This window comes from Notothenia rossii (assembly GCF_949606895.1).
Source record: "Notothenia rossii genome assembly, chromosome: 5".
Classification (NCBI taxonomy): Eukaryota; Metazoa; Chordata; class Actinopteri; order Perciformes; family Nototheniidae; genus Notothenia; species Notothenia rossii.
Window position 1 is genome coordinate 83,602,180 of NC_136903.1, and position 22,565 is coordinate 83,624,744.

The 22,565-nt window shown below is 41.1% G+C and overlaps 1 protein-coding gene across 1 annotated transcript in view; it reads left to right on the forward strand.

Annotated features, from left to right (window-relative positions):
* Nucleotides 1-727: 727 nt before the first annotated feature.
* The window catches only part of dnah1 (dynein, axonemal, heavy chain 1), a 46,947-nt gene continuing 25,109 nt past the window's right edge, over nucleotides 728-22,565 (forward strand). The window contains 40 exon segments of the mRNA XM_079680587.1: nucleotides 728-854; nucleotides 1,776-1,955; nucleotides 2,057-2,138; nucleotides 2,271-2,472; nucleotides 2,725-2,875; nucleotides 2,967-3,099; nucleotides 3,187-3,354; nucleotides 3,387-3,720; nucleotides 3,841-3,998; nucleotides 4,080-4,291; nucleotides 4,436-4,734; nucleotides 5,344-5,494; nucleotides 5,943-6,136; nucleotides 6,256-6,481; nucleotides 6,619-6,738; nucleotides 6,825-6,907; nucleotides 7,041-7,182; nucleotides 8,378-8,533; nucleotides 8,650-8,848; nucleotides 8,947-9,200; nucleotides 11,142-11,354; nucleotides 11,450-11,614; nucleotides 11,698-11,819; nucleotides 12,530-12,635; nucleotides 12,737-12,916; nucleotides 13,025-13,165; nucleotides 14,401-14,564; nucleotides 15,142-15,255; nucleotides 15,333-15,521; nucleotides 15,608-15,713; nucleotides 17,686-17,799; nucleotides 17,880-18,029; nucleotides 18,168-18,254; nucleotides 18,381-18,567; nucleotides 18,956-19,047; nucleotides 19,189-19,343; nucleotides 19,439-19,616; nucleotides 20,332-20,526; nucleotides 21,160-21,279; nucleotides 22,362-22,520. Of these exon segments, the coding sequence (XP_079536713.1) occupies nucleotides 1,779-1,955; nucleotides 2,057-2,138; nucleotides 2,271-2,472; nucleotides 2,725-2,875; nucleotides 2,967-3,099; nucleotides 3,187-3,354; nucleotides 3,387-3,720; nucleotides 3,841-3,998; nucleotides 4,080-4,291; nucleotides 4,436-4,734; nucleotides 5,344-5,494; nucleotides 5,943-6,136; nucleotides 6,256-6,481; nucleotides 6,619-6,738; nucleotides 6,825-6,907; nucleotides 7,041-7,182; nucleotides 8,378-8,533; nucleotides 8,650-8,848; nucleotides 8,947-9,200; nucleotides 11,142-11,354; nucleotides 11,450-11,614; nucleotides 11,698-11,819; nucleotides 12,530-12,635; nucleotides 12,737-12,916; nucleotides 13,025-13,165; nucleotides 14,401-14,564; nucleotides 15,142-15,255; nucleotides 15,333-15,521; nucleotides 15,608-15,713; nucleotides 17,686-17,799; nucleotides 17,880-18,029; nucleotides 18,168-18,254; nucleotides 18,381-18,567; nucleotides 18,956-19,047; nucleotides 19,189-19,343; nucleotides 19,439-19,616; nucleotides 20,332-20,526; nucleotides 21,160-21,279; nucleotides 22,362-22,520 (6,378 nt within the window). The 5' untranslated portion in view covers nucleotides 728-854; nucleotides 1,776-1,778.

Sequence of the window (22,565 nt, forward strand, 5' to 3'; positions counted from 1 at the left end):
AATATAGCACAATTCCTACTCTTGTCAGTGGTGGAATAATTATTCAGATTCTTAACTTGAGTAAAAGTACCAATACATCAATGTATGTGTATGTAAATACTCCATTACAAGTAAAAGTCCTGAATTAAAAAATCGTATTTAAATGTATTATCAGCAAACTATACTTAGTGTATTAAAAGTATAACTTGTAATTGTTCAGACTAATTGCCTCCATGTGTGATATATTTTATAGGACATTTATAGATAATATTGTTGCATCAAGTAGCGTATAAACTTTTTGTAATATGTTGGATAATTCTAAATGTTCTACCTTCAAAAGTTACTCCACAAAATGTAGGGATTCATTTGGTTAAAAGTTCTGAGAAGTAGCTAAATATTTAAAGAATGTAGATAAAAAAAAAAGAAAATTAGGCTATTTCCCATCAAAATGTAGTGGAGTAGGAAATACTCAAGTTAATTACAAGTACTTTACATTATACTTAAGCACAGTGATTGAGTCAATGTATTGACCACTGACTGTTGTAAGCCTACTATTAGCTTCTTAAAGTAGTTCTGAATGTAAAACCTGGATCGGTAAGGTAACACCTGTAAAAAAAATTAGTATACAATATATTTTTTTCCCATGTTGTGGTATTTTGAAAAGTCTTTATTCAGTCTTTCACAGAGCTCTGTGTTGCTCTGTAAAAATTGACGGAGCGACACGTCTCCATGACAACCGTTGCCGAGTCCAACAGTTCCATACCTGTAGTTAACTTCCACTTGGATACTGAGATTTCTAAAGTTTTATATCGTTTTTAGCAATGCAGAGGACAATGAAACGGAGTTTAAGAACATGCAGTAACATTTAAAACAAGGTATGTATACTTCCTGCTGTTTGTATTAATATATTTGCGAATGTAAACGTTACTTTTTAGCTTGATGAAACCTAGTCAGACAAAGTTTTTAGCGCTAACGGCTAACCTGCTAGCGTTGGCTAATTATAGCCAGCTGTGTTTTTGGATTCCTGTTTTATATTTATTGGCAACAACGGTCTGTTTAAACTTAGACACAGTTACTCAAACTGTAGGCCTGTAAACAAAATATAGGCTATATCGTTAGCCAGTAGTGTAAAGTAACTAAGTATATTTACTCAAGTACCATTTTGAGAAACGTGTGCTTTACTTGAGTATTTCAATTGCTTGCTACGTTGTACTTCTACACCACTTCAATTCAGAGGTAAATAGTGTACTTTAACTCCACTACATTTATTTAATAGCTTTAGTTACTTTGCAGATTTGGATTAATTATATGGAATATAAACAACACTTAAATAACACTTCAGTTACACCTGGAGTAAATTCACAAGCTACCCTGCAGTATACAGAGACGTTACAATTTGCTGCACCTTTACCAGCTTTGATAAACACATTAATGCATCAATAATGATTATAAAACATGTTGTTTATATTATTCTGAAATGGGACAATCTGCATAATGAGTATTGAATTGCATTTTTTATGCATATGCTTTCGTACTAGTTGAGTAACATTTTGATTGCAGGACTTTTAGTTGTGACAGTGTATTCTTATAGTCTGGTACTTCTACTATTACTTAAGTACAAGCTCTAAGTACTTCCTCCACCTCTGTCGTTATCTCCTCGGGCAGAAACTAACATTATTAAACATTATAGTTTTCATTTACATTTTGAATGTCTATGCAGTCCAGTTTTTTTTGGGGGGGGAAGCATACAGGATTGAATCCAATCTTGATGTTGACCCATTAATGATTTCTTCTAGAAGATGGAAAGGAAATATTTCCCAGATTTCGGTGTCTTGGTGCCTCATCCACCCAGCAAACCTCCAGAGCCCAAGCCTCCAGCTCTAAGTCACAGGCACAGACTCGCTCCAGTCAGAACATGCTCTGTGAATGAACAGATGGGGATCTACTCAGATATTATAACTAAACACAAGTTCCAGGTGAAAGCACACAAACTGCTCATGCATTTCACTCTTCAAATTCTGACAGACATTTCAATAACAAGCCCATGCAAATCACTGATCTTCTGTTTATTGATTAGTCTTTAACAGCGGGACCAGGCATCAAGCAGAGGTCACAGGGACGATCCATCGTTCGGTTTTGTGATCCCAACGCTACAAAGGGTGAGATATACATGACGGCAACTATGTATTTATATTTAACTTTTTGTGTAACTATATATTTATAATTTACTTTTTTAAATACAACATTTTACCCTGTGTAAAGCTTATGTCCTTCTGCCTTTTTGTACTTAGTTACAACCTTAAAGACTCCATCTGACCAGGGCAAGCATGTTGAAAACCAAAAGCCTGGACCTACCTCACAACAATCACAGCAATCACAGCAATCACAGCAATCACAGACTTCTTACTTCCCTCGGGGTGGAGATTCACCCAAGGTCCAGATACCTTACCAAACAGCTCCTGGACAGGTCCCGCGCAAGTTAGAGATAGAGAGGTATGCACTGTGACACTTCAGCCATCGTTTCGGAGCTTTACTTGTTTTGCATTACCTGTAGTATGCATATTGTCCATGCTGTTTTTTACTGGTCACATGATGTGAGTCAGTAAGACATTTGGCTTCTATCATACAGTACATATTCCGTTTTTATCTCTGATTGCAGAATTAGCTGTTTTAGTGTTTTAGTGCATTGTTTTACTTTATCTACATTTTGTCAAAATTTGTTTATACTGATTTGTTTTCTTAAAGACGTCGAAGGGAATATTTGAAGTTAGACATTGAACAGCTCCTGGCAGAACAAGGCATCTATTCAAATCTTTTAATGCCAACACATCAGAGCAGCAGTGATGATCATGAGACTACAACAGACAATCCTGTTTCACCCTACTTATCCCTGGAAGTAAGTCTGTTACAACTGCCATTGTTTCTTTGGTTACATGCCATATTTTGTTGCACCACCCCCGATCATCTTTCCTGGTTTTCACCTTAAGGTATTTGACAATGAGGACTTTGAATGCCGGAATCCAGGAGACTGGCTTGCCCTGGGCATTGCTGAAAAATCACTGGAACAAAAACCTATCCCTGCAAAAGCTCTGCTGCCTACCGATGAGGAAATTAATTCTGGTAAAATGTCCACTGAAAAGAACGGTGTAAACAGAAGTACACATCATTTTCTGTTCTTTAATGAGTACTCTTCTTTTTGTTTTGAAGATGAGCCACAAAGCTCCTCCCTGGAGTACAGCTGGCATCTAGTCGCTGTTCTTGACTATAGTAAGGAGAAATGCCAGTACCTTGTACAGAAAGTTTGCCAGAACAGCCAACTGACAGATGAAAAAGGTCGTCCTATTCTAAGTGAAAAACACAAAAAGAGCAAATCTGGTTGGTTGTGAAGTCTTTCCACTTTAATGAAACAGAATTATCCTACAATTTCCTCTTGTCTCTGTTTTTTGTTTTGACTTTCCATACCATCCATTTCTCACTCGTGATATATTTCAACACCATGCTAGCAGGCACAACGTTCTGGGTACCCAGGATCAGATTGGTTTTCAGTGCTGAGGACCCACGTGTGTTTGTCAAACGGATCCAGTTTGCCCTGCGCTGGCAGGAAAACACAGAAGCTCTGCTTCTCTATCACCTTTCTGTGGACTGCATGCCAACCTGGAAGGGAACCCCATCTCTTGATAGCCACGCTCTCCAGAGTATTAAAAGAGCCACGCTTTCAGCCCCCGGGCTCGGACAGAAAATGTGAGTGATGTCATATTACTGCTGTCATTATTCTCCTTATTATCTGTTTTGTAATAGATTCCTCTGAGTTCATGTGTTAACTTACTAATGGGGTGACTAAAGAAAACATTCTGTGTACAGTTTGGAGAAGTGTATCGGGGATCTGGAGAAGGAGCTCAAACTGGATTATGAGCGGACAATGAACCGCATGAGATTTGACAGAGTTGTGATGAGAAACCCAGAGGAGTTTTCACACATCACCCTGCCACAGAAGGTTCCTGAATATGTACCCCAATCAGGTGAGACGATTAGCTGTGTGCACATTTGTTTGAGTCAATCTGGTCAAGATTTAAGAATACAACTTTTTTTCCCACCCACAGGGCGTGTTCCAGTTCCCACGTTTCCCTATGAGAAGTATAAAACAGCTTTCTTCTTCAAGTCCCTGCTAACAAAGCCGGAGGTGATCCGTGTGTTATCTGAAATCACGTCTGAGTGCAACAAAGTAGCAAACATGAGGCTGTTCAATGTCACCTCGGTCAAACCACTCCGACTCGACGAGTTTGAAGTCATTCAGGCTCAAATGCATACTCAGGTATCGTAGCATTGGGTAGCTTTTCTTCTGGCAATACTGTTAGTAGCTGACATTGAAAAAAGAGAAACCTTGAATGCAAGGAAAACACCTGGATTTCACATTCATAAAGACGCTTTTAATCTTTGTGTCCTCCTCATTCTCCAGGTAAGCTTATTTCTTAGGGAGGGATGGATGGTCTCACTGAGCAATTGCATCCGATTCCACCTGCTGAGTTTTGGCCCTGGCACTTACAACGTGGACGAGTCTCACTGGGAGATGTACAAGATGTCCAAGCTGTACAGATTGATGGCTGTGGTGCGCTACAACCTGCAAGACTCCATGCGCCACCTGGTGCAGGCCTCGCTGCTCCGCCTGACTCTGCTGCTGTTAACCACCTGCCACAGTGTGCTGACATGTCCTCAGGACCTGGCCTGGGGGGACGACCTCGTCACTAGCCCATATAAGTAGGAAATGATGCACACATTGAAATGTATTTAAACATCTTCATATATCGTTGTGCTCAAATGCATCTTTTTCGAGTTATTTATGATATACTCATTGAATTTTTAGGGACAGTTCACCAATTAAAAAATACACATTATTCCTCTTACCTGACTATCTAGGTTATTTTTGTCTGGGTGGTCAAAGATAACGGCTGTAACAATCTAGGCATTCTTTGGAAAATAATGGAACTAGATGGCACCAGTATTGTTGTGCTCACAGAGTCGAAAAGTAGTCTTAACATTTTAGAAATCATAACCCTTGTTTTGACTAGATTTATTTCTGTGTGGTGATGCGATTGGCTGGTGTAGTTTGGTAGAAAGAAAATAGTTCCTCACTAAAACAGCAGATTTTCCTGACTAACCCGGCCCTGATTCAAAGAACATTTGTGGCCGTTTAGTTTCTTATTTGTAGTTTTTTTTAGATCTTTAATCACAGCCATCTAGATTCATTATATTCAGGAAAAACTAGACATCTCATCTGATTTTGAAGAGAACTGTAACTTTAAGGAGTGTTTGATAGTGAGTGTGACATAACCTGTCAATAACATTATCTCCATTCTCCATAACTAGGTCAGAAAGGACCCCTCTGTTCCTGTTGGACTTGATTCTGGATCAGACTGGGGTTCATTACAGCACTCCACTCGAGAACTTTAAGACATCCATGGTCAACCTGTTCGATAAGGCCATTCTGGCCACTTACAAAGTACCTCAGCTTGATAAGGTACATTTTTATCACCTGAATCACAGAGCATTACATTAAAATGCAAGGCTACACGAGACCTGTTAGTGAACATACTCAGAGTAGGGCTGTCCCGAATAACATTTTTCGGGCTCCGGATATTCTGTAGTTTTGAAGGAGAGTTAGCACTGTTGACAGTAAATTGTTGTTGCTATGAACAACGTGACGGAGATTAATGGAGAAAGTCATATCTACATATAAAGACGGAGAAAGTAAACGATAAAGTTTATGGTTAAGTGTTAGCACCCCCCGAAGAGGCACAAGCTCTTACGTTGAAATTGGAGATTTCAATAAATTCAATTTTAACCAAAGAAACCGAAAAAGAATAACGAAATTTATACCCGAATAGTACTCCAACGAATGGATATTCGGATATTCGGGTACAGCCCTAACTCAGAGACAAAGATGTAATGGTTGTCTCCTTATTCAGTTTGTAATGAAGAAGATGTTCGTCGCTGGGGATCCATTGCTTGAGTCTGTGAATCTTTGGGAACCAGAAGTAACTGCGCTGAGAGAAAAGGTCTCCAATGCTGTGATGCAAGGAGTCATACCTCTCAGGGCCTATGCTGCTGAGTATGAGAAATACTTAGATTTACACAACCTGGACATAGAAACCCTTCTCAAGTAAGTCTGTTAAAAGCATATATTCAAGTTTTCCCACAAGGTAAAGGGTCGGTGTGATTTATGGTCCACTCAGCATGCTTTCCTCATTACAGAGAGTCCGTTAATCTTTCCTCTGCCAGATCTCCTGCGAATGCAGAACAGACATCCCAGGAAGTGAAAAAAGAGGTGGAACAACATCTCAAAGACAAGGAAACACTTGAGCACTCTCTGCCGTCCTCCATTGTAATTGGAACATTTGTTATTCGAGTGGAGGGTGTACGTCAGGCTCTCTCCAACAAGAAAAAGGCTTTAGCCAATGCAATGCTGGCCACCCTTGCTGGGAAGCTAAGCAAGCAGGTTGATGAAGTAAGTCATTTGTTTTAAGGCCAGAACATGTATACACTGTATTGGTATAATTGGTGTGATTTGATTTCTTCACACTGGACCTAAATGTACCTCCTTTTGAACGTGTTTAACACTGATTGTATCTTGTGTGTGTGTAGGCATGTGAAGAGTACAACACAATCAGTAGAAAGCTGCGTGAGAAACTGAACAGCATTGAAGAACTGAGTGAGAAGAGGGAATGGATGAAGCAAGTCCCAGACCAGCTCAAGAGTTACAAGGTGCACATTCGCAATCATTGACTGGCTATTTTCTTATGTGTCATATAAAGGGTTAATTTGTCATTTAATCTGATCTGTCCACACAGGAAGTTATTGGAAAGACCCTGTCAGACTATGAGCTAATAGAAGAGCTTCGCTACTCTCTTTCAAATGAGAATGTTGATAAAAAGTAAGAGTAACATCAATTATTGTAATGTTTTGAAAACTACGTTTGTACATTCTCATGTGAGATTAGATTTCTTCGGTGAATGGAGTAGATTTTGGAGTTATTACAGTGAGGCTAAAGCTACTTCTCTCTGCAGGTGGACAGCTATTAGATGGCCTCAAAAGATAATAAGCCAGATGGAAGCAGCGGCCGCCCAGCATTTGGAGGATGAAGAGCGCTTCAATAAGATTCAGCTGGCCGACCAGAACAACTTCGAGGACCAACTCGACTCGCTAAAGGTCAGCCGAGCCGAATAGGTTATTTTGTTCCATAGATACTGAACTAGAAGCATCATTTGAATGCACCTGCAGGTAGATCCCTTTATGATAGTTATTTCTTTCTTGGACAGTTAGACACATTTTAGACCAGGGCTATTCAATTGGCGGCCCGCGGGCCAAATCCGGCCCCGGGGTGATATTTACTGGCCCTTTGAGTATAATGTATAATTTTTTTTTGGGCCAGAGTGCCTTTATTCCAGAGAGGGTGTTAAATTGAGAAATAGAGTGGAAGACAATGCCTGAAAACTTCGGCGGGCTCGGGTTTTGAACCCACCTACTAGCTACTGTAGTGTATTGCATCTCTGCGTGAATGATTAGATCATTTCACCTAAATTAAATCAAATGAAATGATGTTGATGGTTATATCAGCTTCACATGTAGGCCTACTGAGTTCTGAACTTTCCATTTAGATCTATAGGCCTTGGGGCTATGTGGTTTGATTTAATTAAACACAATATATGCACTCCACTGTTTAAGTATTTACTGTATCTGAAGCTCTTAATATGATTGCTCATATTTCAAGCCAACTTTTTCCCGGCCCCTTGCTTTGTATCATTTTCATCAACCGGCCCCCATTCCAAACTAATTCAATAGCCCTGTTCTAGACCGTTCAGCATATTTTTATAGAAGTGGTCTCCCAGGGTGTGCAGTTTTCTGGAGCAACTAAATAAAAGCATCATAATTTAAAATAAATATAGTCCGAAGCCCTTTGCACTGTACGAGCCTAGGCATGTGCCTCATTTCTTTGCAAACTCTAGCTACAATTTTGGGAATTTGCTTCCGAGATGGAGAGATAAGTATAATAGTTTATATATTATATTGACTGTAATTGCAGAAGGGTAAATTATTATTTACATCATGATTAAAGGATATATTCAAATGAAAATTGTGTGATTTTATTCAAGCGGATTTGTACCAAACAATCCTTTTTTTAATTATTTCTGTATAATGCAGTTTATTGGCTAGGATATCTGCAGGACCATAGTACTTAATTCATAATTATTCATATACATGGAGCTTACTGGCTCTTGAATATTGCCCTAGTCCATATTGCGATTTCAATTATATTACAAGTAATTGTGCAGCCCTAACTGTTGAGCATTTTTCTAACGGTAGCCACGAGCTCTTCTAAATTACCACTACCCTGTGTTTATAGATGCTGGTTGCTGGGTTTGCGTGTCATGATGACATCAATCATGCCCATGAGGTGGCCAACGAAGTGAGGCGTACAACCAAGCAACTGAAGGAGTGTCAGACAATGGCTCAAACCTACAACACCAGAGAGCGTCTGTTTGGTATTCCTGTCACTAATGTAAGTACAAAAAATATCCACGCTTGTTTTGAACTGTTAAACAAATAGTGATACAATATACCACATAGATATTATAATATGTATTTCTGACAATGCACTGTAAATGTGTTTTTCAGTACGATCGGCTGCAGAAGCTGGTGAAGGACTTCCAGCCTTTTACGGACCTGTGGACCACCACCTCTGATTGGATGCGTTGGCACGAGAGCTGGCTCAATGACCCGCTGTCTTCCATAGACTCCGAGCAGCTGGAGCGCAATGTTACAGATGTCCACAAGACCATGAACAAATGTGTGAAACACTTCAAGGACATTCCTGGTAGGAAACGCACGTATGACCATGAAAACTTGACAAAGGGAAGTGTAATTGTTGTTAATATGCTCATCGATTTCTTTATTGGCCTTACGCAACGCCAGGCTGCCAGATGGTTGCATCGGCGATCTGCATCAAGATCGTGGACTTCCAGCCGTACATTCCTCTGATTCAGGGCCTGAGGAACCCGGGGATGAAGAACCGCCACTGGGAGATTCTTTCAGACCGCATTCAGATGAAGGTCAAGCCCAAAGCCAACCTCACCCTTTCTCGATGCCTGGAGCTGGGCCTGCAGAACCACATAGAGGACATAGCTCATGTGGGCGAGGTGGCAGGGAAAGAGTACACCATTGAACAGGTACCTTAATAACACAGTGATTCATGAAATTGTGCTTGTGCAGGATGTGCGATGAATGGTGTGCCACCTTGGAGCTGCATTTCAGTAGCTAAGTCGTATTCACTGCATGGTAATCCTTAAGATTTTAGTCCTGGTTGATGAGTTACATTATATTACATTACATTACATTTAGCTGACGCATTTATCCAAAGCAACTTACAATAAGTGCATTCAACCAAGAAGATACAAACTAGAAGAAAACAGAATCATATAAGTACATCAGGTTTCATAGAGCTAAAACATTTCACGTGCTACTCAACTGGCTTTAGATAAGCCAGTCCTTTATTAGTCTATAAGTGCTCTGTTAGTAATTATATCGCTCGAAGTGGAGTCTAAAGAGATGAGTTTTTAGTCTGTTCCGGAAGATGTGTAGGTTTTCTGCTGTCCTGATTTCAATGGGGAGCTCATTCCACCATTTTGGAGCCAGGATAGCAAACCCACGTGTTTTTGCTGATGGGAACTTGGGTCCCCCTTGCAGTGCGGGTGCAGCGAGCTGTTTGGCTGATGCAGAGCGGAGTGCACGTGCTGGGGTGTACGGTTTAACCATGTCTTGGATGTAGGAAGGGCCAGATCCATTCACAGCATGGTACCTAAGTACCAGTGTCTTGAAGTGGATTCTAGCAGTTACTGGAAGCCAGTGAAGTGAGCGGAGCCAGGAGGGAGTTGCAGTAGTCTAGGCGTGAGATGACGAGAGCCTGGGCCAGAAGCTGCATTGCTTTCTGGGTCAGGAGGGGTCGTATCCTCCTGATGTTTTAAAGAGTGTATCTGCACTAGCTGGTTGTAGCAGCGATGAAATGGAGTTGTCCCCTGTTCAATACTGCAGGTCACAGAATACTAGAGGAACAAAGACAACACATTTTTTTCCATAAGAACAGACAGAAGTTTGCTCTTTTCCATCATTCTGTGAGTCTGCCAACAGCGAATGTGAAAGAAGTACGTTACCTCATTATTTCTATTTGATCCACTGTAAAAAAGAAGTAGAAAAATGAACATTGTCATTTTTTGATAACACATTTTTGATGAATGATAGCAGACCATGTCAGGCTCTGTTACAGAGAAAACAAATGGTGTTTCCTGTGACTACTTTATAATAAATATCAGATACATTTTTTGAAGTAAAGCTGCAGCAGTAGAGAATGATTGATGAGCAGTAACTTAATACAGCCTAGACTTTCGCCACAGACTTACAGCTGCTCATACTGCAAGTCTATCATTGTTGCAATACTTTCATCAGTGGGCCATAGGATCAGTCAGCTTGGTCAGAATCAGGATCAGAATCCCTTTATTAGTCCCACGGAGGGGAAATGTGCGTAGTTACAGCAGGAAAAAGAGCCACAGACAGCTTAATGTTACATATGTTAAATATATGTGACATGCATTTTTTTTTAAAGTACTAAGTTATGATATAATAAAAAATATAATAAAAAATAAAAAGTTACATAATTAAAAGAAATACACATCCTGTAACAGTTCTTAGGATTTAGCAGCCAGGTATATATTACAATTATTAACGGCATCTATATATATTGCACATATTGCACATAGTTTGTTGGTATTTAGCAGCAAGGGGTGATATAGTCTTTGTTGTGGTGTGTGTGTGTGTGGGGGTCTGACCGCTACAGGTATCTCTCCTATAATGTGTTACCTCATTAGGTGAAGGATAGTAACAGAACCGATTGATATTCAAATTAAAATCTTTAAGATCAACGCTTTAAAATGCATTTCACTTGAAAGCACTTGACTGAAATGTAACACCAAAAGGATGGTGACACAGAGGCGAAGTGACTCGTGGGTTTTTAAATTAAAGCAACTCACTTACTCTTTCCTGTTGAACACAAACAGTGTGTGGATATCTGCATTAAAGTGGTGGCTGCTGCCTTTGTTTCACACCTAATCACACAGGCCCTGGACAAGATGGAAAACGAGTGGTCGACAATATTCTTTGACGTGTTGCCCTACAAGGATACAGGCACCTACATTCTGAAGAGCCCAGATGAAGTCTCACAGCTGCTGGACGACCACAATGTCATGACGCAGAGCATGTCCTTCTCTCCCTTCAAAAAGTCCTTCGAGGCCCGTATCAACACCTGGGAGGGCAAAATCAGAATGACTCAGGTACACACACAAACGGTGTTATGGTCTTCTTGAGTATTGTATACTTATTATACAGTGTCTTATGTCGTGCTACTGCCCTCTTGTGGTTTCTGCAGGACGTGCTGGAGGAGTGGTTGACATGCCAACGCTCCTGGCTTTACTTAGAGCCCATCTTCAGCTCGGATGATATCACCCAGCAGCTGCCTGTGGAAGGAAAGAGATACCAGCAAATGGATCAAACGTGGAAGGCAGTCATGAAAAGTGCCTTTAAAAATCCAAAGGTCAGAGCCTCCACAGCACTTCATATGAAAGGAGAAAGCTTTTGTTTTGATACGGAGATGTTAAAGTGTGTGTTTATTTCTAGGTGATTGAGGTGTGCCCAGATTCTAGGCTACTTGAAAAACTGAAAAAGTGCAACGAGCTGCTGGAACAGGTCCAGAAGGGTCTTAGTGAATACTTGGAAACAAAAAGAGGCTCCTTCCCCAGGTAAGCCTTTTTTGAAAGTGTCCTTATAAATTACTCTCAACTAGGGATATTTGACATTAATTATGAGATGGTTCAACATGCCATTCCCCGGAGAGGGTCTGCAGTCATGTTCATTTGATATCAAAACCTGAACAACATTAAAGGTGGGGTAGGTCATTCACTTCAGAAACACTTATTGTTATATTCCATGGAATGCTCTTAACATCCCGATAGCAATGAATATGTTAAATGCTTCGACAATAAATACATTACAAATATTTCATCTGTGGAAGCCGTGGCGCTATAAAAAGCACGACCAATCATCTGAGCCGGCCCGGGAAAATAAATAACTGGATGGCCTACCTGCCTGTCAGCCTTCCATCTGTGCACAAACTGCATCTCGTGCCCTCATTGGTCATGTGCGCGTTTGTGTGTGTTGGAGGAGGGGCTCTGTGAGGAAGTCTGAAGGAAGGGGCAGATTTTTTTCGGTTGCGTACTTTCAAATTCTAGCGCACTCGAGCTGGTTTCTCCATTCTTACCTACCCTACCTTTAAGTGGCCGAAGAAACTTTTTTTTAATAAATGTTGGGGGTAGCTGTGATACCAAAAACAAAAGAAGCAATGGCTTCTAATAACAATTAACAATAGATGATTTCTGACCCAAAAATGTGTTTCTACGCAAAATCACGAGACAATTTTGGAACTAAATATTTCTAAATCTTTTCTTTGTAGGTTTTACTTCCTGTCAGACGATGAACTCCTGGAGATCCTGTCCCAGACCAGAGATCCTACTGCTGTTCAACCTCACTTGCGCAAATGCTTTGAAAACATTGCACGGGTTTGTTCCAATACGTCGTTTTACATTATTACTCTTATCATATGCTACTGAAATGTAAAATGCGTATAACATAAAACTGAGATTTCGGTTGGTTCTCTCAGCTTCAATTCCAGTCAGATCTACAGATCACACACATGTACTCTGGAGAGGGGGAGGAGGTGAAGCTGGCCCTGCCGGTGTATCCCACTGGGAATGTGGAGCATTGGCTCAGAGAGGTCGAGAAATCTATGAAGGCAACGCTGAGTGATAACATTAACCGCTCACTCCAAGTTTACCCTGAGGTCTGACTCCCTGACGCTCAATTTGAACTTTTCTGATGTTTATTTCTAATTTGAAGGCATATTTCAATCGTTATTTCATCATCTGTGTGTGCTGTCTTGACTCTTCAGCAACCTCGTACAGAGTGGGTGTTGTCTTGGCCGGGTCAGGTGGTGATAGCCGGCTGTCAGGTCTTTTGGACTACTGAGGTGTCCGAGGCTTTGGAGCAGGGAGACTTAACCGAGCGCCTTTACCCCCAACTACAGGCACAGGTATGGGTTCCATGTTAGACTGGCTTTTATAACACCCTTTGTTGCTTTTTGCCTTTATTGCTCTCCTCTCTCCTCTCTCCTCTTCTCTCCTCTCCTCTCCTCTCCTCTCTCCTCTTCTCTCCTCTCCTCTCTCCTCTCCTCTCCTCTCCTCTCAGCTCCTCTCCTCTCCTCTCCTCTCCTCTCCTCTCCTCTCCTCTCTCCTCTCTCCTCTTCTCTCCTCTCCTCTCCTCTCCTCTCCTCTCCTCTCCCCTCCTCTCCTCTCCTCTCCTCTCCTCTCAGCTCCTCTCCTCTCCTCTCCTCTCCTCTCCTCTCCTCTCCTCTCCTCTCCTCTCCTCTCCTCTCAGCTCCTCTCCTCTCCTCTCTCCTCTCTCCTCTCTCCTCTTCTCTCCTCTCCTCTCCTCTCTCCTCTCTCCTCTCCTCTCCTCTCCTCTCAGCTCCTCTCCTCTCCTCTCCTCTCCTCTCCTCTCTTCTCTCCTCTCCTCTCCTCTCCTCTCCTCTCCTCTCCTCTCCTCTCCTCTCCTTTCATCTCCTCTCTCCTCTCCAGATACTTCACCTCTTCAGATTTGTACAATAATAGAGCATAGGATATTTTCCATTTCAGATTTTAAAAAAGGGAAATGAACTGAAATAAGGGTCTTTCAGGGAACTACACATTTGTCTAACTCTTAAGTGTTATCAAATTAAATTTCCCAAAGGCCTCATAGAACAAAAAAAAACTCTTTAAATTACAAAGATATCATAAATGATGTATGCCCAATAAGTCGGGTGTCTGGCTTAAGTCATTTCTTTATTTAATTACATGTTCAAGCATCTACACTCATTCATCGATATAAGTATGTTGTTGAACTGATGATGGATATTAAATGAAATAGCCCTGGAGTTCATCGCAGTTCAAATGTTTTTTTTTCTCCCAAATGTATTCAATATTTTGTATAAATCTTGCAAACAAATTATAACTTTAGGAGAGGCTTCTGAGCATTTGTGATAAAGTATATACTGAGAGCCAAAGGCTTTCCGTTAGGTTGAGCTTCATAACCTTGATTGACATTCACAATATTTACAATCTATACTTTAAAAGATTTTTTTGCATTTGGTACTTTTTAAAGACTTGGAGTTCCTTGTATAGTTTTGCAGTATTGAATATTATAAACGTGATATTATTTAAACTCCCATTTTAATTGATCATTGTGCACACCACAGTCTGCTGACAAAGGCTTCCCCTCTTGTTTCTGAAGCTGGGCGACTTGGTGCAGCTGGTGAGAGGACCTCTGTCTAAGATGCAGCGGGCGGTGCTGTCTGCCCTCATCGTCATAGAGGTCCACGCTAAGGAGGTTGCAGCCAAACTGGTGGAGCTGCAGGTCTCCAGCATCAATGACTTTGAGTGGATCAGCCAGCTCAGGTTGGCTGTTTGTATTTTGATGTCTCTTTGCTCATTGGTTCGGTAACTCCTGACGTTGCAGTCCACTTTATCTGTCACAGCTTCTTTCCTGCGCTTCTAAAAGCCACTATAGAAGCATTTCAAAAAGATATGTCCAACACGGAATCCTTCCAGTTATTAGTTTATTCAAAGTCAAAACATGTCCAGCTTGTGATGCTGGATTGATGGTATGCTGCTCGTGTGGTTAATCAAAATAAAATAAAATAATTTCCACACACATTCAACCAAGAAATTATGCATAATACAAGATATAACTTAATAAAAACAGAAGAGGCATACCTCAAATAACATTACAGCAAACATTTATTTATTTTTGCCGGATGACTACGGTTGAGAACTGTGTCTTGTTGGCACACAGATTGCCAAATATAGCCCTATAATTGGCTGGTGCTGTGGGAATTGTAGTCTTTTATCTTAATGGACTGCATTTGACTCCACTAGGTGGCAATATTATTCTCACAAAACTAGCTCGAACACTAAATGTGTGCAATACTGTGGATACAGAATGAGAATGACACTGATGTGATGCTGTTTGTAGATATTACTGGACAAAAAATGACTTGTACATCCGGGCGGTGAATGCAGAGTTTTTGTACGGATACGAGTACCTTGGTAACTCCGGACGTCTGGTCATCACCCCGCTCACTGACAGGTAGGTGTAAAGTATAATGTTTTCTTCTCTGTTTTGTATCGTTCTCCCTTTAATACACTATTCCCTGCCCCTTCCAGATGCTACCTGACCCTAACAGGAGCTCTACACCTGAAGTTCGGGGGGGCTCCTGCAGGTCCAGCAGGGACAGGGAAGACAGAAACCACTAAAGATCTGGGAAAGGCACTGGCTATCCAGACCGTTGTTTTCAACTGCTCTGATCAGCTGGACTTCATTGCTATGGGCAAGCTTCTCAAAGGACTGGCCAGGTGAGAGGCAGTAACTAAAGTGTGAAAGAAAATCTGCAGTTAATCACATTCATGGATGCCTTCTTGCCTGTCTGCCTTTTCCGCAGCTCCGGGGCCTGGGCATGTTTTGATGAGTTTAATCGTATTGATGTGGAGGTGTTGTCTGTTGTGGCACAGCAGATCACCACCATACAAAAAGCCCAAATGCAAAGGGTGAGAAGCTGATTCACTAGAAATGCATTTACTTTTCAACAGAGTGCTTGTGTTATGCATAAGTGCAGTCTGTATTTCCATGTACATATTGTATATACTGTATGTTGTATTTCCACTGCATTTAAAAAGAGGTTTGTTTATTTTGCTGTATTAGTTTGATATGTTTTATATTTTTGAGTTGAATAACCTTAACTATGTTATATAATGTAATGTAAAAACCAACATAGGTTATCATGTTTCAGTCATCTGTTAAGCATTAAACATGGTATTATTGTTTTTATTATTATTACTAAACAGTTTACAGTGTGCGAAAAAGTACACGTCCCACCGTCCGGGACGTGTTATTTACAATATCGGACAAGTAGATATTTCAATTGACTTGTCCGGCGGACAAGTGACGTTTTTCGCCCTGATTTATTGATAAATTCAGTTTACAGAAGGCAGAACTCATTCGCAAATTGTCAGTGTCCGCCATTGTTTGTTTAGAAATGTTAGTTTCGGTTCTGCTTGTCGATTCCTAAGGGAATGCATCTCGCCGCTTTCTGTACAGTTAGGGCGGGGCGGGGCAGCGCTGGAAGTGTAGCACAGTGGCAGGGTTGGGAAGCAAAACTCTGTTCCGAGTAGGAACAAATAACAATTGTCCGGTACCGGGATTAATAAGAGTTGTGGGGACAGGAGGCGAGGCCGAGCCCCGCGGACCACAGCTCTCTCTCTCTCTATTCTCCGGATCAGCTGTTCGCTGCATGGTGCAGCTCAGCGTCTCTCTCTCTTTCTACACACAGCGGATCCGCTGCCCGTTTAACAGCCTCATCTTTTTCAAACTTTCTTATGTTCTTTCTCTAATACGTAATGAAGGTTATTAAGCGTTTTAGCTCCTGTGTTGTTAATATTGACCGCCATTTCCTTTATGAAGTGAAGCAGCCTCCCTGTGTCCTCGCGCTGTCCTCACATCCCCGGACCCCCAGACTCGGAGGAGCACAGGGATGTCAGTATTGTTTATGAAGCAGGGTATAGAAAGTACATTATTGAAATGAAAATACTATTTATTTACTTTTACAAACAGTGAGCAGCTGGGCAGCTGCAGCATGTAATACACATGCGTAAGGACATGTGTAAGCGTGCAAGCGTCTTTGAGTTGTAGAAAAGCGCTAGGCCTTATTATTAGGCTACTAATAAGTAGCCTAATAATTAATTATTACTTATTATTATAAGCTATTATTATTAGCCTATTATCATTATATTTAAGGCCTAGCGCTTTTCTACATAGGCAGGTATCAGGCAGGTTGCAGTGTAACATCAGAGGAGACTGGGCCAATTGTACATTCTCAAACTGCACCACTTAGAACTAACTAAATAATGAAGAGATTATTTTTATATAATTGTATTCAATAACCATAAGAAATTAAACAGTATGAAGTGATTTGTAAATAGGAATACAGATTTGACTTAATGTTTTCATAAATATATTTTTCTCCCACTTTATCATGGGACTTATTTTTACCCTCTCAAAGAACCGAAAATAACCAGAATCGAAAAGCAGAACCGGAATCGTTCGAATCCAAACGATACCCAACCCTATGTGTGAAAATGTAAAATACGATGGCGAAGAAGAAGATTCCAGTGGCCCCAATTTTTGTCCATTCTGGACAAGTGAAAAATGTATTCGGACAAGTAAATTGCCAAACTCACTTGTCCATGGACAAGTACTCTCTAAAAACTTTTTCTCACACTGGTTTAATATCATACATTGCTAGTTTTGACATTTGTAAATATTGTTTTATACAAGCAAAGAATCAGATTTTTTTTTTTCATTCCACACACAGAGGCAGCCTTTTTAATCCCTATAAAATGTTTGGTGTGTGTGTGTGTGTGTGTGTGTGTGTGTGTGTGTGTGTGTGTGTGTGTGTGTGTGTGTGTGTGTGTGTGTGTGTGTGTGTGTGTGTGTGTGTGTGTGTGTGTGTTGTGTTTTCAGGCAGAGCGGTTCATGTTTGAGGGGGCAGAGATCCCTCTTGTCCAGTCCTGCGCCGTGTTCATCACCATGAATCCTGGGTACGCCGGACGCACGGAGCTGCCTGACAATCTCAAGGTTTGAAAAGATCATTTTGAATTCGCTGTGTCACACCAAAGATAAGCAGACGGGGGTTAATCCGATGTTACACTCTACAGGCACTGTTTCGTCCCGTGGCCATGATGGTACCTGACTACGCTATGATTGCTGAGATCTCCTTGTACTCATTTGGCTTCAGTGATGCCAAAATCCTCTCCAAGAAGATCACCACCACCTTCAAGCTCTCCTCCGAACAGCTCAGCGCTCAGGTTTCGTATGGACTTGAAGAAGATCAGAATTAGGATCGGTTTAATGTCCAAATACATGTTATATATCCCAAGAAAAATGCGCTAATTTGAAAGGGTAATAATATACTTTGACTGACTTTTGCTCTTGTTTATATGAAGGATCATTATGACTTCGGTATGAGAGCGGTGAAGACTGTGATCTCAGCTGCTGGAAACCTCAAGAGAGAAAATCCTGATATGAACGAGGTATAAAATGTTTCTTCTGTTCATAATGGCAATAATGTTTAAGAAATATGACGCAAATATTAAATGATATACCCCTAAAAAAAATACCCCTCCTTTTAAATATCTCATTCTTCTGCAACCTCCCAGGAGCTGATCTGTCTGCGAGCCATTCAAGATGTCAACGTCCCAAAGTTTTTACAGGACGACCTGAAGCTCTTCAACGGTATTGTGTCCGATCTTTTCCCAAAGACAAAACAGGAGCCAATCGACTACGGCACACTGGAGGAGTCCATGCGTGATATCTGCACCAAGAAGAACCTCAAAGATGTGGATGGTTAGTGTTGCTGAAAGCACTGAAATTATGTTCTCACATTTCCAAGTATCTATGACAACTATTAGGGCCACGGTAAATCAAGAGCAAAGAGGAACATCTAAACTTCTGGGATTAAAGTGGAAATTATAAAAGAAAACATTTGTGATATTATCTGAGATTAATTTATGAAGTCAAACTTTTCCCTGAAATGCAAAGAAAACTATATATTTTTTTAAAAGTAAATTGGACACTTTTAATCTAGGGATATTTTGAGATTTTCCTCGTAGTATTATGTCCCTTCCACGGCTCCGTGATATATATATCTGTTGTATCTATAAAGGCTCTGATTTGTTGTCGAAGGTCCCTGTATTTTTAGGATGAGTATTTAAAAGTACTGTTGTGTTTGCAGGGTTTATTTCTAAGTGTATTCAGCTGTATGAGACCACTGTGGTGAGACACGGCCTGATGTTGGTGGGACCCTCTGGATCCGGTAAAACCAAGGTAACTTGTTTACAGTTTAAATCACAGTCCTCCAACGTTGGAAATTATTATTTTTTTGCATGTAAGCATCACTGTTGTGTCTGTCTGTCTGTCTGTCTGTCTGTCTGTCTGTCTGTCTGTCTGTCTGTCTGTCTGTGTTAGTGTTATGAGGTTCTAGGTGCGGCGATAACAGCTCTGAAGGGCCAGCCCTCTGTGAGCGGCGATGTGTACGAAGCGATTCAGATATATGTCCTCAACCCAAAGTCTATAACCATGGGACAGCTCTACGGGGAGTTTGACCTGCTCACACACGAGTGGTAAGTTATAATGTCTTCCTCCAAAACTACGAAAATAAACCTTTACAAATTCCAACATATACTATAAACAGACACACTTTTCTCCACCCCTACAGGACAGATGGCATCCTCTCCGCTGTTATCCGTGCAGGTGCATCATCCATGGACACTGTGAAAAAGTGGTATATGTTTGATGGGCCAGTGGACGCAGTTTGGATTGAGAACATGAACACTGTGCTCGATGACAACAAGAAACTGTGCCTCAGCTCGGGGGAAATCATCAAGCTCAGTGAGGTAAGTTTACCTTTTCACAGTCTTCATTTTCTCCCTGTTGCTAAACACACAATATACAATGGGTGTTTCTCAATGTCGAGGACGCTTCCTTCGTAGGACATGTCTTCCGAGTCACTTCCTTCAGAAAACGAAGAATGGTGGAACAGGTGTGAAGGTGTGCGTCATAAGCGAGGCCCTGCCTTAAATGGAGCGCGATTTCCGCCAAAGATTTGGAAATTGGTCCGTGCGCAAAGCATTGTGGGGATTTTAAGACCGCGGAGGATACACATGTGCAGCCTCGAAATCTCTCGCTGCGAAGGACGCCGGGCTCGGTAGAATTCCAAGGAGCCTGGACATGGGAACAGTCCTTCGGCAGGACTCGATGACGTAGCATCCTTGAAATAGTGGCTCTGGAGCATCCTTCTTTGACATTGAGAAACACCCAATATCTACCTTTTGTTCACAGTGGAGGGAAAAACAAAAAAATCACCTGGAAAAAAACATGAAAACATTTATACCACACAGTGCCAAAGTTATAAAATGATCCTGACAAAACTTCATATTTCACTTTGAAAATAACCAAAAGAAAATGATCTTGAAAAAAAAAAAATGTCATGTGTTTTTAAATCATAAAAACAGGTTTGGATTAGCCTAAGAAAATGGATCACAAAGATATTTGTTTCTCACTTGCCTCTAAGGACTTCCGTATCTGTCGTTTTGTGTTTGCTCCCTGCAGGTGATGACCATGATGTTTGAGGTGCAGGACTTAGCGGTGGCCTCCCCAGCCACAGTGTCTCGCTGCGGGATGGTCTACCTGGAGCCAAGCGTTCTGGGCCTCGTCCCTTTCACAGAGTGTTGGCTGAGGCGAGTCCCTGAAGCCCTGAAACCGTTCACAAAGCAGCTTGAATCGCTGTTTGCCAGGTTCCTCCAGGTGAGAGACGGAACTGAGAGACCCCAGCAGCAGGGAATCCAAAAGCTTTTCGTTATGATTGCATGCAGGGCCGTTTCTTCCTATAGGCCAGTAGGGGGCCCCCAAGCTGAAACTTCAGGTTCAGCCTCAATATATTTGGGGAGAATTAAAATTTGCCATCTTTATTTGTAGACAGCCAAGCCCCCTCCTGTGTTCAGTGAAGCATTATATGCTTAAAGATCAAATGTAAGATACAAACACAACTAAACTGCAACGATAGCAAATCTGTGGCTTGTGTTTTTGGGGATCAATAAAGCCCAAATCATCGTTGGGCTGTCAGCCAATGAGTGACGTCTGAGGATGAAGAAAAATGTAAATTATACATTGTTGAAAAAATGCTGCATTTATTGACGTAGAGAAGCCTTATTGTTTACCTTTTTAATATAATTTGTTGTAAGTTTCAATTACTTGGTTTTTGTGAAATTAGCCTGTTTTCTGCTTAAAGTGTAACAGATTGATGCTTCTCCACAGATCCTCTTAAAGGCTTCGGAATCCCCCCATTGTAGTTAAAAAAAACTGTAAAAACTAGGGCCCCCAAAAAGCTAGAAACGGCCCTGACTGCATGTGTTTGAATTTTTCTGTGCTGTTACCCAGGACTCCATCACATTTGTCCGCACATCAGTAAAGGAGGTCATCACATCTCTAGACAGCAACCTCACCTGCAGTCTGCTTAAAGTTATGGACTGCTTCTTCAATCCCTTCAACATTAAAGAGGTGTGTGCAGCTTCTCTCTGTTAGATTCACACGCAACTTGTCTTAACCATCAATTTCATGTTGGTAAATAATTTGTCAAGCTACCTGAGCAGTCATCAAGTTGTGAGTGTAAATTCATGTGCAGGAATTTACTGATTTCACCTTGACAAAACCCTTTCTGTTCTTTGTATAAGTGAAAAGTGTCGATTATGATCTCCTCACCTATAGAATAATGGGTAAGACTACCCTTATAAAGGGTTTACGAATAGTTTGTAATTCATTTATTAATTAGGTTGTGAACACTTTATAAATCATTAATAAGCTTTTATAAGACATGAGATAAACTGTGACCGGTTGCTTGCCAAATAGTGAGCCCACATTTATCTGTACTGCTAAGTCTTATATTGGCTACATAGCTTACTTTGTCTTCTTCCTCAGCCAGCATCCTTGGTATCTGTTGTTCTCTGACTTGATTTTCGCTAGGTTGCCAATATAAGGCTTAGTCATCTTGCCAAATAGTGAGCCCACATTTACTGTATCTGTACTGCTAAGCCTTATTAGAAATGGTAGTAACTCATTAATAAATGGTGATTTGTTTCACACTTTACAATAAGGCTCCCTTTTGGCAACTATAAATGTTAGTAACTCGTAAATAAATGGTCATAAAGAGATGCCAAGAAACATCAAGATGGATGCAGGGGAATCAACTCAGTGAACAACAGATACCAAGGATTCTGGCTGATGAAGAAGACGAAGTAAGCTAGGTAGCCAATATAAGACTTAGCAGTACAGATAAATGTGGGCTCACTATTTGGCAAGATGACTAAGTCTTATATTGGCTACCTAGCTTACTTCATCTTGTTCAGCAGCCAGCATCCTTGGTATCTGTTGTTCACTGAGTTGATTCTCGCTAAGTAGCCAATATAAGGCTTAGTCATCTTGCCAAATAGTGAGCCCGTGTTGATGTATGAAAACTATGTTAGAACTGGTTTATAAATGGTTCTTAATGATTAATAAAGTGTTTGCAACCTAATTATAAACCCTTTATGAATCCTTTATATGGGTAGTCTTATTGTAAAGTGGTACCGAATAATGTATTTCAGGATGAGAAGCCACCGCCCAAAAAGAAATTGGATCGTCTAAAGGAGCTGATTGAGCCTTGGTTCATCTTCTCTCTGGTGTGGAGTGTGGGGGCCACGGGAGACGCAGCCAGCTGTAAGCGCTTCAGTGCTTGGCTCAAGGGGAAGATGGCAGAGGAAAAGGTGACAAGAGCATCTCTGCTTTTTTGCATCCCAACACCAACATAG